Source organism: Danio rerio, chromosome 8, assembly GCF_052040795.2.
Source record: "Danio rerio strain M-AB ecotype USA chromosome 8, GRCz13ab, whole genome shotgun sequence".
NCBI classification, from domain to species: Eukaryota; Metazoa; Chordata; class Actinopteri; order Cypriniformes; family Danionidae; genus Danio; species Danio rerio.
Genome location: NC_141028.1, coordinates 53,655,451 through 53,671,388, shown reverse-complemented (window position 1 = coordinate 53,671,388; position 15,938 = coordinate 53,655,451). Strand labels below are relative to the sequence as shown.

Genomic DNA, 15,938 nt, shown 5'->3' with positions numbered 1-15,938 from the left:
GCCTTCTAGTGTGCAGTTTTCACGAGTGTAACACATTTAGCGGAAAACCCTCTGTACAAGTAAGAAATATTGCCTATTTTTAAATTCACATAAAAACAGTTTGTAATGTTTTATTATTCTTATATTACGTAAGCTGTTAACAGCCATAAGTGCTAAATGATAGCTACAGATAGCACCCCTGGCTAACCGCTATGCGTTATGTTATTGTTTTGTTTCGTTACATATTATTATTTCTATAAGTATTTTAATTTAATTTTATTTTCATTCGAGTTTGAAACCGCCGAGCATGTCTTAATAATGATAACAGTACGTGAAAATAAGCTAGGGAGAAGGATTTGCTTTGGGAGTTGTAGGTTATGTATTCTTCATGCATTTTGGAGATCAACTGACGATTTTAATCTCATTCATTTGCTAATAATGTTCATTAAATGGGTATGGTGTTGAGTTTGTGGTCAGCATCTGAGCTGGCACGCGAATAACTGTTCGTTCAAACCTTACACGTTATGAATGAACCCTATTAGATTTACTGTAACTGTTAGCATATTTGACACTAGCATAACTGACACTGCTGTCCTTATTTTGACGTATTTAATAGAGTGTGGTCTAATGGGACAGAATAATTAAAACGAGTGAAGAATTCTATAGATACTTAAAGGGATAGTTCACCCCAAAATGAACTTTTCCTCACCCTTTACCTCCTCTCATTAATTTTAAGTAAATACACTAAACAAGATGTTCTGATATCCATTATTGGAACAAAAAATATGATGAAATAATGTAGGTCAATGGCTGTTTTGTCCCAACAGCATTATAGAGGTAAAGTTGGTTTCATATTCGGATATTCAGACTTTCTCCCTAATAGTTTAATTTCAGAAAAGTATTCTTTGCCAATTCTAAATAGGGAAATCATATAAGCAGCCAATGATTATCAAAGTACAACTTTGTTCAAAGTCAATTAGATAGTGATACTGTTGTTTTGAAGTCATACTTGCATGCTAATTTCGATCGAATATTTAAAGTAACACGGTAAACAATATAGAGGCTTCTAAATGAACGAATGTGCGAATATAGAACCAACTTTAGCTCTAGAACAGCATTCAGTATTTCTTTGCGTTCCACAGAAGAAAGAAACTCAAACAGGTTTGCAACAAATGAATGGAAGTCTATGATGCCAGCTATTTTATTTTTGAGTGAACTCACTTTAATGACAATGCTTGTCTGCTCTCTTGCTCAGTAGTCATGGTTTGCAAAGTGGCATTATCGCAAACAAGTAAAACCATATAGAATATCAGAAAAGCCCTACTTCCCTTCTTTTCGACAGTCTGACTTTTAATGAGATTTCGGTATTATTTGTTGAAATATAGTGCATCTCAATCTGCTCCCTAGCTCCCAAGTTAGTGAGTCAGTAGGTCATGTATATAAATTTAGAATCCGGTAAGGACAGTGATGATATTGGTTCCCTATTAAATCTAGTTACATGGGTAACAATGGCATATATCCAATTTATCCAAGTATGCTTGAAAGCTAAAGATGTGACCTCTAAACATAATAGTCTTGACCATTATACTTGAATATGTCATTGTTACCAATATATTTCGATTTAAGTTTCATATGTAATTGTCATACGTATGTAATAAAGCAATGTACATTGATGCTAAATAAAGGTATAGTTACAGTGGTTGGTGATAATAATTATTCAAAACAATAATGTCCAGAAATCGCACAGAAATAAGTTAATATTAAAAATATGAAAACTAAATTAAAAATGAGAGAAAGTAAAAAAAAATACTATTAATAATAACTAAATGACTGTCAATGCTAACAATATACACTCCGCGGCCACTTTATTAGGTACAGCTGTCCAGCTGCTCTTTAATGCAAGTTTCTAATCAGCCAATCACATGGGAGCAACTCAATGCATTTAGGCGTGTAGACATGGTCAAGATGATCTGCTGCAGTTCAAACCGAGCATCAGAATAGGGAAGAAAGGTGGTTTAAGTGACTTTGAATGTGGCATAGTTGTCGGTGCCAGACAAGCTGGTCTAAGTATTTCAGAAACTGCTGATCTACTGGGATTTTCACGCACAACCATCTCAAGGGTTTACAGAGAATGGTCCGAAAAAGAGAAAATATCCAGTGAGCGGCAGTTCTGTGGGCGCAAATGCCTTGTTGATGCCAGAGGTCAGAGGAGAATGGCCAGACTGGTTTGAGCTGATAGAAAGGCAACAGTAGCTCAAATAACCACTCATTACAACCGAGGTAGAAGAGAAGGGGGTTGTTGGGGTACTTTAGATCGTTTTGGAAGGGCACTTTCTATCCAAGACTGAAAAGGGCATGTGCACTGCACAGGTTGAGCCCTATGTGTGCACGTGCCTGCTTGTAACAGCGGTTTAGGCCGGTTATTGTGTAATGGTGTGGGGGATATTTTCTTTGCACACTCAGTACCAATTGAGCATCATGTCAACGCCACAGCCTACCTGAGTATTTGTTGCTGACCATGTCCATCTCTTTATGACCACAGTGTACCCATCTTTTGATGGTTGCTTCCAGCAGCATAATGCTCCATGTCATAAAGTGCAAATCTTTTCAGACTGGTTTCTTGAACATGACAATGAGCTCACTGCACTCAAATGGCCTCCACAGTCACTAGAATTCAATCCAATAGAGCACCTTTGGGATGTGGTGGAACGGGAGATTCTCATCATGGATGTGCATCCAATAAATTTGCAGCAACTGCAAACAGTTCACTGTAATTGTGATTTTGTTACATTAAATTACTGTGAAATTACAGCCATATAGTGTAACTTCACAGTAGAAAGTGAAGTCCATACTGTGATTTCACCGTATTTTCTTGTCGAATTAACTACCTTATACTGTGAAGCAGGCTTTCCTCGGCTAGTCATTCCGACATTAACCTTGACTTTGAAATCATTTTGGGTGCATTAAAGTCTTTGGTTCATGAATCAATTACTTTTTTTTTTAGAGTTTATTATATTTTTGGTTAAGCACAAAGTTATGTTCATTAAAATTATTTCATATTTCCATGTTAACCGTATAAAATTAAATAAAGATGCATGTACGCCTAAAAACGAAAATTTACTAAGACGTTCATGTCGTTTCAAAACAGGATGATTTTTCTTTCAAGCTTTTAAAGACGTAACCAAATTGTTTTGGGGGCTACAATAACATTCTGTTATTTCTAAATATCAAAAATGGCCAATACTAGCAAAAAGGTTAATTTGTATCAATGTCTATGTTGAATGAAATAAACAGAGTTTGAATTAACATGCAAAAGATATAGCCCTTTTACAGTAATTAGCTGTAATCATGCTGCCTGCATTAATTTCACAATAAAATGAACACAACACATTACTGTGATTTTTTTTTTTTACAGTTAAATCCTGTAAAATTACACTGATGTAATATACTGTGAAAAATTAAGTAACGTGATGTGAAAATCTGGAAATTTTATACAGTGTAACCGGACGAATCAGGATGTTCAGTTTACCGTTATGCTGCTGGTAGAATGTTAGACACATTTGAAATTGATTTCAAATCTAACACGTATAATTATAAATTTTAAAGCCTGGCTCAGACTGTGTATCTGAATTTTTGTGTCGATGCGACATCTGTGTGAGTGATGAGTGTTTGTGTGCTTCAGTGCTGTGCATTGAAACACTAGATTGTGGTTTTTCTCAAGTAAAAAACTGGATTTATTGTTGCCGTATATCACATAATTATAACATTTTAAGTGAATGTAAAGGAATTGAAATGTATTTTTACTTCCACTAAGATTACCTGTCGGGCAGCTGGAGGTTTTAATAGAACGACTGGAAAAAGCAAAGCCCTGGGACGTCAGGCTGCTGGATTTTGTGAGCTCGGGCCGATGTTGCATGTGTACAAAAGGGTGCCTGTGCACAATCAAAAACTCACATTGAGTCGTACAATGTAAACTAAATGTATGCGTTTATAATATTTCTGATTTCTAAATAAATCCACCTCAAGCACATAACTCTGAATGTACTTCTTATTTCGGAGGCTGCAACTGTCCTCCAGAGGTCAATTTTTGTTTTTGGCTGTGGCCACGTACATTGAGGCACTCTTCAAAACTAAAATGAAATACAGTGTGTTTTTCACCAAAGCAACTCTGGGTGCTGAAAAATAAATGGGTAAAATGGCAGTGGCCAGGTTATACAGACCAAGATTTTTTGCTACTGGCCAGATTTTTACTTGCCCTGCCAAAATTTTCTCTGGCCCCACTAAAAAAAGAAGATAGCCATTTAGTTATTCAGCATAACTTTTCTTTAAATACAACTGACAATTTAAAAATGATTTAACTTAAATACAATAGTGATTAGATTATTTAAAGTGTATGGTTTAGTTGAAAATTACAACAATTTAATGTTTTTTGTTTGTTTAAAACCCACCAAAACGCCTAATTTTAGAAACCAGCGTATTACATGAGTCTATAATATTGTCAATATTTTTACTTTTCATTTATTTGTTATCCTCGATTTAAAATGCATCAGATGTTAGTAAAAATACTGTCTAAAACAGCAATGCTTATGCAAAGAGGTTTATTCTTGCCTGGACGTCACTCATCGTCAACATATCTCTTGGCTTTGCACAGTAACCTAACACAGTTGTTTGTGATTTGGCAGGGCGTTTGAATAAAAGGCAGATCTACTGAGATCTGCATCTTCGCTGCCAGCATGTCTGGCACTGCCACAGTTCTGCAGCAGTTTGTGAGTGGCCTGAAGAGTCGCAATGAAGACACTCGTGCCAAAGCTGCCAAAGACCTTCAGCACTACGTCACGACAGAACTAAGAGAGGTAAATAAATACCTTACCAATATATATATATATATATATATATATATATATATATATATATATATATATATATATATATATATATATATATATATATATTGTATAAACATATTCTCAAATTTATGCATGCGTGTGTGCGTTTATGCAGTTGAAACCAGAAGTTTACATACACTCTAAATAAAGGAACATAACCATTTTTAAAAAAATGTCTGATGGTAAATCATACTTTACGTTTACTATTTCAGGTCCGTTAGGATTACCTAAATGAGTTACATTTGCTGAATGCCAGAATAATGAAGAATGTTTTTTTTTTTGAGAATTTTTTTTTTTGTCATTTCTACAGTAAAAAGTTTCACATACATTTCCTTGGTATTTTTTAGCTTTGCTTTTAAACTGTATAACTTTGGTCAAATGTTTTGGTATCCTTCCAAAAGCTTCTCACAAAAGTTTGAAGGAATTTTGGCCCATTCCTACTGACAGAATTAGTGTAACTGAGTTAGATTTGTTGTCTGTCGCACAAGCTTTTTCAACTCTGCCCACAAATTTTCAATAGGATTGAGATCAGGGCTTTGTGATGGCCACTCCAAAACATTCACTCTGTTATCCTTAAAGCACATTTTAACTAATTTGGCATAATGCTTAGGGTCATGGTCTGTTTGGAAGACCTATTTGTGGCCAAGTTTTAATTTCTTGGCTGATGTCTTGAGATGTTACTTCAGTATTTCTACATAATGTTCTTTCTTCATGATGCCATCTTTACTGTGAAGTGGACCAGTCCCTCCTGCAGCAAAACAGCCCCACAACATGATGCTGCCGCCCCCATAGTTTACAGTTGGGATGGTGTTCCTAGGCTTGTAAGCTTTCCCCTTTGTCCTCCAAATGTAACACTGGTCATTATGGCCAAACAGTTTAATGTTAGTTCCATCAGGCCACAGGACATGTCTACGAAAATTATTCTTTTTCCCAGAGTAATTTAGCAAATTGTAATCTGGCTTTTTTTGTTGATTCTGGCTAGTTGATTTACCCATGTTGTCACAAGGAAGCAGTGTGTTTGAGGTTTTCCCTAAATACTGTTCAACAGTTGTGCCTCCAATTAACTCAAATGTTGTCAATTAGCCAATCAGAAACTTCCAAAACCTCAACACCATCATCTGAGCTTCTTCAAAGGCATAATAATCTTATTGTATGTTAACTTGACTTTCAAGAAAAGTTATATCAATTTCTCAAAAAATATCTCTCATTATTCTGCTATTAAGCATAACAGAAACAAATTTGATAATCCCAACTTACCTAAAAGAAAAAAAAAGTTTAGTCACATTAACATTTGCCTTTTTTAAATGGTTATGTGCCTTTTTATAGTGTATGTTAACTACTGGTTTCAACTGTATATACATAATAAATATACACAGTACACACACTTAAATTTAAATTAAACTTTCATTTTGGATGCGATTAATTGCTATTCATTTATGCCCAGCACTACTAAATTTATTTGTTCATTTTAGGTATGTTTAGTTTTGGCTCAACAACACATAGTGACCTCTCAAGCCATCACATGCAGTGTCTATTCAGTGCTTTTTTTGTAGAAGTGATTTAATGTGTCTGAATGATATTCAGTTTTGTGCTTTTGTTGGAAAATTTATTGCAAATGGCATCCTTATTTAAAGCTTACAAAACAGATCAAAACATATTTAATTTGCTGTGTTTTTGTTTCATACTCAAGCTGAGCCAAGATGAAGCCACCACTTTCTACGATGAACTGAACCACCACATTTTTGAGTTGGTTTCCAGCTCAGATGTGAATGAGAAAAAAGGCGGTATCCTTGCCATAGGTGAGCATGAAAATCACTTTTATATATATATATATATATATTTATTTATTTTTTTTAGTTTAAGTTTTTTTTATTGATACATATCAGCAGTGGCGTTTCTAGTTTAAATGGCACCGTGGGCGAACCACCCCAAATACACTCCATCCCCTTAGTAATAAAGACGCTATGTGGTTTACTTCATATATATTTTATATATATTTATACACATTTAAATATGTATAAAAAAAATTATATATATATATATATATATATATATATATATATATATATATATATATATATATATATATATATATATATATATATTTATATATATATATATATATATATATATATATGTATATGTATATATATATATATATGTGTATGTGTATATATATATATATATATATATATATATATATATATATATTAAATACATTTAAATATATTTCTTTATTTTCAATAAACAACAATTTATTTATATTATTTTAAACAAATACAATTATTATTATTATTATAATACAACTATTATTCTAAATAAATAACAAATCAATCCTAAATGTAAATGAAAACAATGTAACTGCAGAGATATGCTAAGATCACTTTTAAATCTTCTGCATGAATAATAAATTTGATAACTATTGAATACAAAAGATATGTTTTATAGCATTATCTGTTGTTTTAGACCCGACTCATGGTCGAGAATGAATGTTATTAAGTGTCATCATCTCTCCTTTCTGCTTCATAGCCATGCTCAAAAAAAGATCATTATCATATAATAACTTATAATAATAGCTTTGTTGACTTGCAAAACTAGCTGCGTGCCGGCACCGCTGTTACTCTGGTTTCACAGCACATGAGCGGCGTGTTTTTTATTGGCGTGCATGTAAACAACTAGGATTCACACCATGAGCAGGAGCAGTGCGTGAGGCACGCGGGAACTGTTTTCTGCATACATGCGTCAATTTGTTTTGACCAGTGTTGTTTCAGTTGCAAATAGACAATAATAAACTTGCACGTGTAAAAGATGCAAAATGTGAATAACCCCTAACGTCTTTATTCTGGGATTACCACCCCAAATGAATTCACTTGCATAAAGTAAATTGTATTCTAAAGCTTTACTAGGCCACGTTTGATTGAAACTGGGGCACTTTTTTTTGCACCATCTTCATGTGCCACCCCCAGCAAGATGCCACCCTCGGGGACCGTCCATAATGCCCATGTCTAAATCCGCCACTGCGTATCAGTTACAGTATCAAATATTAATAATAATCAGTAAGACATCAACTGTTCCAATCTATAGTAGAAAACAAAATTAATTCATATTTTCTTTTTCTCTAAACCAAACAGTATATAATTGCATCCAAAAGAATATTTAGGGCAAAACACAAAATGTATAATAATAATAATAATAATATTAATAAGATAAATAAAGTAACATTATAAATAAAACTAACACATACTCGGCTATACAGCAATACAGAAAAAATATATGTATACAGTTAAAGTCAGAATTATTAGCCCCCCCCATTTGAATTTTTTTTCTTTTTTAAATATTTCCCTAATGATGTTTAACAGGGCAAGGAAAGTTTTACACTAGGTCTGATAATGTTTTTTTCGTCTGGAGAAAGTCTTATTTGTTTTATTTTGGCTAAAATAAAAGCAGTTTTTAATTTTTTTAAACCTATTTTATTTTTTTAAACCTATTTATTATTAGCCTCTTTAAGCTATATTTTCATTTGATAGTCTACAGAACAAGCCATCATTATACAAAAACTTGCCTAATTACCCTAACATGCTTAGTTAACCTAAATAACCTAGTTAATCCTTTAAATGTCCCTTTAAGCTGTACAGAAGTGTCTTAAAAATATCTAGTCAAATATTATTTACTGTCATAATGGAAAAGATAAAATCAATCAGTTATTAGAGATGGGTTATTAAACTATTATGTTTAGAAATTTGTTGAAAAAATCTGCTCTCCGTTAAACAGAAATCGGGGGAAAAAAACGGGGGGATAATAATTCAGGGGGGCTAATAATTCTGACTTCAACTGTATATATTTTGTTATTTATATTGTAATAGAATATGTAAACTGAAGTGGTAATGTTACGTGTGTCTATTAAATAGCATGGATTGAAATGTGTTTTCTTTAGCTAATGTGTAATATGCATCTTTCCAGTGAGCCTGATTGGAGTGGAGGGAGGAAATGCCACCCGTATCAGCCGCTTTGCCAACTATTTGCGGAACCTGCTTCCGTCCAGTGACTCAGTGGTCATGGAGATGGCCTCTAAAGCCATGGGTCACCTGTCCATGGCGGGAGACACCTTCACTGCAGAGTATGTGGAGTTTGAGGTGAAGAGAGCTCTGGAGTGGCTGGGAGCAGACAGGAATGAAGGCAGACGACATGCAGCGGTGCGTAGATCATATTACTATTTAGGGTGCTTTCACACCTACACTTTTGTTTCGGAACGTATCTCGTTTGCCTAGTTAGCGCGATTCGATTGGCATATGTGAACAGGGCAATCGCGCTCTGTTCCGCGCCAAAGTAATCGCTCCGAGATCGCTTGAATTAGGTGGTCACGGCTCGATTGAAACGAACCCTGGAGTGGTTCGATTGCAGTGAGAAAGCGATCCGATCCGAGCGCGGTTATATCACAGTGTTTTGTGCATATGTAATAGGCTTACGGCTATATGAAGAGAGAGTTATGAGTAGGGCGGGAAGTTTCGCGAGTCTCCGGATGCCCGCAAACACAAACGAACTGCTCCAAGAGCAAAGAGCAACAATGTAACAATTGTAATCTCTGTTTCGGAACAACTGAATCAATTCACAGGTGTGAAAGCACCCTTAGTTGACAACTAAATTGCCCGTTATACACTATTATCAACCTTAATACACTTTTTTTTAACCAGTCTCACTGTTATGCTGAGATAAAAACCTTATTATAAAACTTTAATGTCTGAAGACAATTTTCTAACCCATTTTAAGGAGAGACAATGCCATTTTATGAAGTAGAAGTTGAAATTATTCATGACCAGAAGCACAAAACCAGTCATAAATGTCATATTATTATTGTATTATTGTTATTGTAAATAAATTATATAAACATTTGCATATCAGTCAATAATATTACTGAAATTAATATGAATAAAAATTAATCTACACACAATTTAATAAGTAAATAGATAAGACTCAATGATGGGCTAAAAACTCTGCCCACTAATCACATACAAGAGCTTGTATTTACATAATTTATGTATACTGTGTCTCGTATGTAGATATAAATAACAAATAACTTAAATGTGTACACACACATACATTATACGCATTACCTGACAAAAGTCTTGTCATCGATTCCAGTTGTAAGAGCAACAAATAATAACTTGACTTCTGGTTGATCATTTGTAAAAGTATCAGAAGGTAGATTTTTCAGATGAATCATCTATTGAACTGCATCCCAATCATCACAAATACTGCAGAAGACCTATTGAAACCCACACGGACACATGATTCTCACAGAAATCAGTCAAGTTTGGGGATGAAAAAAATCATGGTTTGGCGTTACATTTAGTATGGGGGCATGGGAGAGATCTGCAGAGTGGATGGCAACATCAACAGCCTGAGATATCAATACATTTGTGCTGCCCATTACATTACAAACCACAGGAGAGGGCAAACTCTTCAGCAGGATAGCGCTCCTTCTCATACTTCAGTCTCCACATCAAAGTTCCTGAAAGCAAAGAAGGTCAAGGTGCAAGGTGGCCAACCCAGTCACCAGACATGAACATTATTGAGGATGTCTAGGGTAAGATAATGGAGGAGGCATTGAAGATGAATCCAAAGAATCTTGATGAACTCTGGGAGTCCTGCAAGAACGCTTTCTTTGTCATTTTAGAAGACTTTATTAATAAGTTCTTTAAGTCATTGGAGATATGTGTGGATGCAGTCCTCCAAGCTCATATTCTGTCTTGTACATCATTTCTGTTAAGTGACAAGACTTCACAGCAAAGTCAGAAATTACTGTCCAAATAAATAATTAAAAATCAAGGCTTGATTATATTTTATTTTAGTAAAATAAGCGTAATCTAGAGGGCTTTGCCTTTCATATAAAACACTTCTGATACCAAATAATCAACTACAAGTCAAGGTATTATTTGTTTTACCTAAAACTTGGATAGGCGACAAGACTTTTGTCAGGTAGTGTAGAAACACACAACACATGGATGTGTGTATTTATATATACATATATAGCACACACACACAAAAATACTCTTTAAGCACAAACTTTATTTAGTTGGTGAGTAGACACGATCAATCATTTAACAGTCCTACATTTTTGGTGTCTTTTAGCTTCCTGAACATGCCATCTTGTTGCTCTCTTCAGTGAATTGACCCCATTCGACATTTGTTTGTATTTTTGTTTTTTAGGTGCTGGTGTTACGAGAACTGGCTGTCAGCGCACCTACATTTTTTTTCCAGCAGGTGCAGCCATTCTTTGATAACATTTTTTATGCAGTGTGGGACTCCAAACAGGCCATTCGTGAGGGCGCAGTATCTGCTCTCAGAGCTTGTCTGATCCTTACCACTCAGAGAGAGACCAAAGAGATGCAGAAACCACAGTGGTACAAGGTGAGGATCAACACACACCTAACCGTCTTCAGGTAAAAGCGTATGGTCATTCACACGTTCTTTGTGTTTTGGTGTCATAAACAGCAAACATTTGAGGAAGCCGAGAAGGGTTTTGATGAGACTCTGGCGAAAGAGAAAGGGATGAATAAGGATGATCGTGTACATGGAGCTCTACTGATTCTCAATGAGCTAGTGCGAATAAGCAGTATGGAGGGAGAGGTATGACATGTAGTTTCTTTTCTTATTCTTTTGTCTTGCTTCTAATCTGTTGGTCATTTTTGTTTGTTTGTTTTGCTCATAAGCTATTTGTTTAGTAAAAGCTTTTTTTTTTGCTTGTTCACTTCCTCTTCTTCTTTGTCCCTTTGCTAACACTTTACTTGAAGTGAGTGTTCATAAGACTGTCATAAAACATTTATATCACGTCATGAATGTGAATGAGATTATATATATATATCGATGCATTGACACTGCTTTCCATACAGAGTTTTATATTTTCTTCACAGCACAGCAATTCTTGTATTAAAATGCATAAATATATTTATATATTATTTGTAATACAATTTTGTCCTTTAATACAAACAGTCAACAAGAATTGCTGTGCTGTGAAGAAAATATAAAACTGTGTATGGAAAGTATCATCAGTGCACCGTGATGCACTGAGATATCGAATTGAACCAAATCGATGCTGTGATAATCATAACCGAACCTTGAGACCAGTGTAGGTTCACACCTCTAGTACATAATAACCGGTTATGATTATTACTGAAGCGATACTAAAATGTCCATGTCTGGATCGCAGTGCATCGAAGAAACAATTAATTTTGACACCCCTGATATATATGATTATATACATATATATACATTTTTAATACTATATATATATATATATATATATATATATATATATATATATATATATTTATTTATTTATTTATATATATATTTATATATATATATATATATATATATATATATATATTTATATATATATATAAATATATATATATATATATATATATATATATATATATATATATATATATATATATATATATATATATATATATAATATATATATATATCAATATATATATATATCAATATATATATATCAATATATATATATATATATCAATTTATATATATATATATATATATATATATATATATATATATATATATATATATATATATATATATATATATATATATATATATATTGTAGCGAGGCAGAGGGAAAACACCGACACAGTTGGATAAGTTTACAGACAAGTCCCCGGAGGGTGCTTTATTTACAAAGTGCAGGGTGTGAATATGGTGCTCTTCTTAGAGGTGAGGTGCTCTGGTGCTCCGGGAAGTAGGTGAAGGACAGTGAGTAGTCGGGTGTAGGATCGTCACGAGCTGGAGTCTGCTGTGGAGGAGAGACAGAGAGACAAGCATTAGCGCAGGGAGTCATTAGTTGAATGAAGCTCGTCTTCCTCTTGCGTGGGCTTGGCTTATATGCCTCTCCTTCTGATGAGGTCCAGCTGTGAGCGATCCGGTGTTAATGATGATCCAGCTGGGGTGGATCTGCGACCAGGGCGACGTGGCATGCGTGTGCTCGCTACAATATATATATATATATATATATATATATATATATATATATATATATATATATATATATATATATATATATATATATATATATATATATATATATATATATTTTTTTTTTTTTTAACTGTCATGGACCCTTTTCACAAACCTGTTATGACGTGTTAAATGGTCTTCAGAATCTTAAATCCTTTAGCTTTTTTGTAAATAAAAAAAAAAACAAAAAAAAAATTAACATTTATATGTATTATATGAGAGGGGTTCTAATGCCTGTGTCTATGGGACAGAACAGTAGATTTGACTTTATTCTCTCCTCTGGCCACAGTCATCAGTCTCCCACAATTTCTTTCTTTTCTTGAAAGTCTTTATAACCTTGTTGTTGTTATAACACTTTAAGTCCTCCCAACTGTGACGACTTCCGCTACTGAGAAACCCGGAAATGTTAAAAGGGTCTATAAAGTTTCATTTGCGTTATGCCATTTCAAATGCAAAGATGACATTTGAGATGTTTTTGTCATGACAACTTGACATAAATAAGTGCATCACAACCTGTCTCCTGACATTGTCAAACCTCACCATTTGTCATAAACATGATTGCCATGCGGCCATTATTACTGTGTCATGAATTTTATATACATTTCATATAATCATTAATATTTTTCTTGACCTCAACTACAGTGGTACTAATATAATTTTATCATTAAAATGTCATTTGTATTAATGAGGATGTTAGTAAATTATCTAACAGAATATAGGCTGTTTTGACATGACATCATTGATGACGTGCAAGATTCAGATGGAGAGGAGTAAGTGCTTTTCCTACATGGGAATCGCTGTGAGAACATCAAAATGTTTGTTTTTTGTTGTTTATAATTGGTTAAATTGGCAAAAAAAAATAGCCTCATGTTTATGACCGATTTATGACGAGTTATGTTTTTATTGTAATGACAAGTTGTCATGACAAATGCAAAGACAAGTTCTGAGGTATTTGGTTATGTCAGGCTGTCATAAAGAAAATGTCATCTTTGCATTAAATAAGACTGAATGACACTTAACAACAGTTGTCATAAGCCTGCTTAAAATCTCTTTTATATTCAAGACATGTCATGTTTATAAATGTATCAACACCCCGTTCAAATAAAGTGTAAAAGGAACACACTAAAAGTAAAAAAAAATGTTTTTTTAAAGTAACTTTACAAGCCTTGAACCAATTTTTAATTCATTCAGCAGATTTCTTGTTTAGACTGAGCAAAAGAAGTTGAATTGAATTTGACAATTAGCATTTCGTTCAAAAGCTAAATAAAAAAACGTGTTTTGATAATTTTACTAGTTATTAACAGTAGTTACATCTTGTAATATGAAATTTAAAATGACTATTTTATAGGCCAATATTACTAAAAACTATACACTCATGCTGGTAGATCTGCTGAATGCATTCAAATATGGTTTAAGTCAACTGTTTAACTCTAGGAGATGGGTAAAATGAGCAAAAAACGGCGAAGTATTCCTTTAATGTTCATTTTTACTTGTTTTTATTTGTTTCCTCTTTGTTTATTTAAAGGATTAGTTCACCCAAAATGAAGTTCCAATCCCATGAGACCTTTGTTTATCTTCAGAACACAAATTAAGATATTTTAGATGAATTGAGAGAGCTCTCTGACTCCCTCCCCCCTCCCATAGACAGCAATGATCCAGAGACAAAGTTCAGAAAAGAAACCAAAAAACATTGTCAGAACATTCAATGCGACTTAAATAGTTAATCTTTATTATGATTATATACAAATCTCCAAGAACATTTTTTGTGTTAAAAAAAAAAAAACGGTAAAAAGATCAAGATCAGGGTGGGCGTTTACTATGGGCAATACGGCACTTGTGTGTTGCGCTGCTGACTCTAACGCCCGATTGGGGCTTCATTGTCAAGGCTTGATGGAGTGCATGTCATGGGGCTGATACGATTGTCATAGCAGCGTCAGCCAATGAAATTATTCCAATTCCAATAATTTGCAGACCAGCAATTGGCTGCTGTCTAACCTGGGGTATTTGCATAAAGCGATCTGATTGGCTGACGATTCTGTTCGCGATTGAAAAGTTGAAAAATTTCCAACTTCTGCAGAGAGCAACGCTGCTGAAGCGGTGTCGACGGATTAATTATTCAATTCAGCAAATATTGACGTCACCTATGGGAATGAGAAGCGTTGACGGCCCATGTGAATGGAGTGTAATGGGAATATGTTGTATTGCCTGTAGTAAATGTGCACCCCAGCGAAAAAGAAAACATTGGTTAACAGTTTTTATGGTTTTTGTGATACACAAAAGTTTAGTCAGAGCTTCGTACGATTACAGTTGAACCACTGAAGTCACATGGAATGTTTTGACAAAGATGAACAAAGGTCTCGGGGTTAGAACAACATGACTGGAATAACATTGGCATCCTTAGTTTACTTTAACTTTATAAAATTAAATAATTAAATATGAATTATTTTTGCTACTTTTCTTGAAGCGTATGAGAGAGGAGATGGAGGAGATCACGCAGCAGCAGTTGGTTCATGATAAGTACTGTAAGGAGTTGATGGGTTTCAGCACTAAGCCTCGTCACATCACGCCCTTCACCAGTTTTCAGTCCGTTCAGCCGCAGCAGTCTAATGCTCTGCTGGGGCTGCTGGGTTACAGCACACCTCAGGGCTTCTTAAGTTTTGGAGCTGCACCTGTTCCCTCGAAAAGCACACTGGTGGAGAGCCGCTACTGCAGAGAACTGATGGAGGAGCGCTTTGACCAGGTATGTTTATGTAGACACAGATAAATATAGGCTCAATTATGATTATATCTGACAGAAAGAGAGGCATTTAGTTGTATTTTGTGATTTCAACTGTAAATATTAGCCCTCCTGTGAATTCTTTTTCAAATATTTCCCAAATAACGTTAAACAGAGTAAGGAATTTTTACAGTATGTCCGATAATATTTTTCCGATAATATATTTTCTTATTTGTTTTATTTCGGCTAGGATAAAAGCAGTTTTGAATATTTTTGAAAAACATTTTAGGGGTCAATATTATAAGCCCCTATATATT

The 15,938-nt window shown here is 34.2% G+C and overlaps 1 protein-coding gene across 5 annotated transcripts in view; it reads left to right on the top strand.

Annotated features, from left to right (window-relative positions):
* The window catches only part of mtor (mechanistic target of rapamycin kinase), a 236,007-nt gene continuing 220,069 nt past the window's right edge, over positions 1-15,938 (top strand). For all 5 annotated transcript variants that reach the window (XR_015496851.1, XR_015496852.1, XR_015496853.1 and 2 more), the window contains 7 exon segments: positions 1-59; positions 4,662-4,832; positions 6,556-6,664; positions 8,826-9,058; positions 11,073-11,273; positions 11,358-11,492; positions 15,370-15,645. Coding sequence is in view for 1 of the 5 variants with exons in the window: in NM_001077211.3 (NP_001070679.3) it covers positions 4,713-4,832; positions 6,556-6,664; positions 8,826-9,058; positions 11,073-11,273; positions 11,358-11,492; positions 15,370-15,645 (1,074 nt within the window). In the remaining 4 variants the exon portion in view is untranslated.